Genomic DNA, 1,766 nt, shown 5'->3' on the forward strand with positions numbered 1-1,766 from the left:
TATGACATGCATCCAATATTATGACATGCATCCATTATTATTATGACATGCATCCATTATTATTATGACATGCATCCATTATTATTATGACATGCATCCATTATTATTATGACATGCATCCATTATTACGGTATATGACATGCATCCAGATTGTGATTGGTCAGTGTCAGCGCTGGCCTTCTGGAGTCTAATGATGCTTAACTCCTGATTTCCTACATCGCTGTTCAAGTTTCATGTGTCTCGCATCATCCACGCTCTCTTTCTGCTCATAATAAAATCATGCTCACTCAAATCAATATTTCATGTCATTTATTTATTTATGAAGTAGTAGCCATGTAATCTGCAGGATAATGTACAGTCAGGCTCTGAGTCTGGGTTTACTGCACAATAACACCCGCTGACGGCGCATTACATCATTCAGCAGAGAGAGACCATATAATATTACGACTGAACTCATTTTTATTTGTAATGTGCTTTTATTAAAAGCCCCCCCCCACACACACTTCATAAACGCAACAGGCCCAAAGTACAGAAGGAAACTTTATTAAAATAAATGAAGGAACAGAGAAACATCACAATGGCAAACGCTTCACTAAACTAGCAGATCAGTATTGGACAGTGATGGTTCTTCGATGCTCACCGGACGAACGCTGCGAGAACATGAGGCTGTGAGGGACTCAATTCATTCTACAGGAGTGAAGCACACACACACACACACACACCCTCTGATTTATGTATAGCTATGTACAGGTCTGAGACGCTGTGATTGGCTAGTGGATCCGCGTCAGTTCCTCCACGATCTTAATCACCTCGTCCACCGTGGCTTCACGCTTCATTCCACTGCCGTCATCGATCTGCAACACACACACACACACACACACACACACACACACACGAACATAAGCATATAACACAGATAAAGTGCACTAAAGCATGCAGAAAAACATTGGATATAAAAGCATCGAATGAATCACACAAATCATATTAGTGTTTTCTCACTGACAGAAACCTGAAGCTCAAAGAAAGTTCAGTTTCGCATCCGTAATTACAGCTTTCCTGTGCAGTGATTCAGCTCATCGATATGATCTTTCCAGCATGACTTTAACGCACCATATGCTGCTTATAATATCCCACAATTCTGTGCGTGATCCCGTGAAAGTTGAGCTGAAGAAAAGAATGGCGTCTGAAACCTGCAGTCAATGTTTCTGCCCACTTTCTTCAACTTTAGACTCAATTTCTAGCAAGAACCAGAGCCGTCTACGGAGAGCCTGGCCACTCCCTATTAAGTCCTATTGTACCGAATTGTGGTTGTAGTTCCACCAGAGCTCCACTGGGGGCGATCGCCCATGAGTGCAGAATGAATGGGAGTCTATGGAGCTAGACGGCTAAATTTGTCTCTTTCACCCGATTGTCGTTGAGAAATCTCAGATTTGATTGTAGGTTTTGCAAGTTCAACATGGGTTATAGGTCGAAAGTTGAATGAACGAGTACTTGTGTCCTTTCGATTTCTTACAGGTTGAGTTGTTGTTGCCCATAACACGCTAGCATTCTGCTAATGAACGCTGATTGGTCAGTGAAGGACTGATTACGACCAGAGATACCGCTTGATGGCATCGTGGCATCCGAAGCGGGACCAGAATGTTAAGGCGGACTTTTTCGCCCAAGTTTTTTTTTTCAACGCAGCAACTTTTTTTTTTGGGGTTGCTGCCACTTTAATCTGCCTATGGTTATGGGTTAGGGTTATGGGTTAGGGTTATGGGTTAGGG

At 42.5% G+C, this 1,766-nt stretch overlaps 1 protein-coding gene across 2 annotated transcripts in view; it reads right to left on the minus strand.

Annotated features, from left to right (window-relative positions):
* Positions 1 to 522: 522 nt before the first annotated feature.
* Positions 523 to 1,766, minus strand: part of ddb1 (damage-specific DNA binding protein 1) — a 40,632-nt gene continuing 39,388 nt past the window's right edge. For both annotated transcript variants that reach the window (XM_084124971.1, XM_084124973.1), the window contains one exon: positions 523 to 854. In XM_084124971.1, the coding sequence (XP_083981097.1) occupies positions 771 to 854 (84 nt within the window). In that variant the 3' untranslated portion in view covers positions 523 to 770. The remainder of the gene's footprint in view (positions 855 to 1,766) is intronic.

This window comes from Abramis brama (genome assembly GCF_963993115.1).
Source record: "Abramis brama genome assembly, chromosome: 9".
In the NCBI taxonomy this organism is placed as follows: Eukaryota; Metazoa; Chordata; class Actinopteri; order Cypriniformes; family Leuciscidae; genus Abramis; species Abramis brama.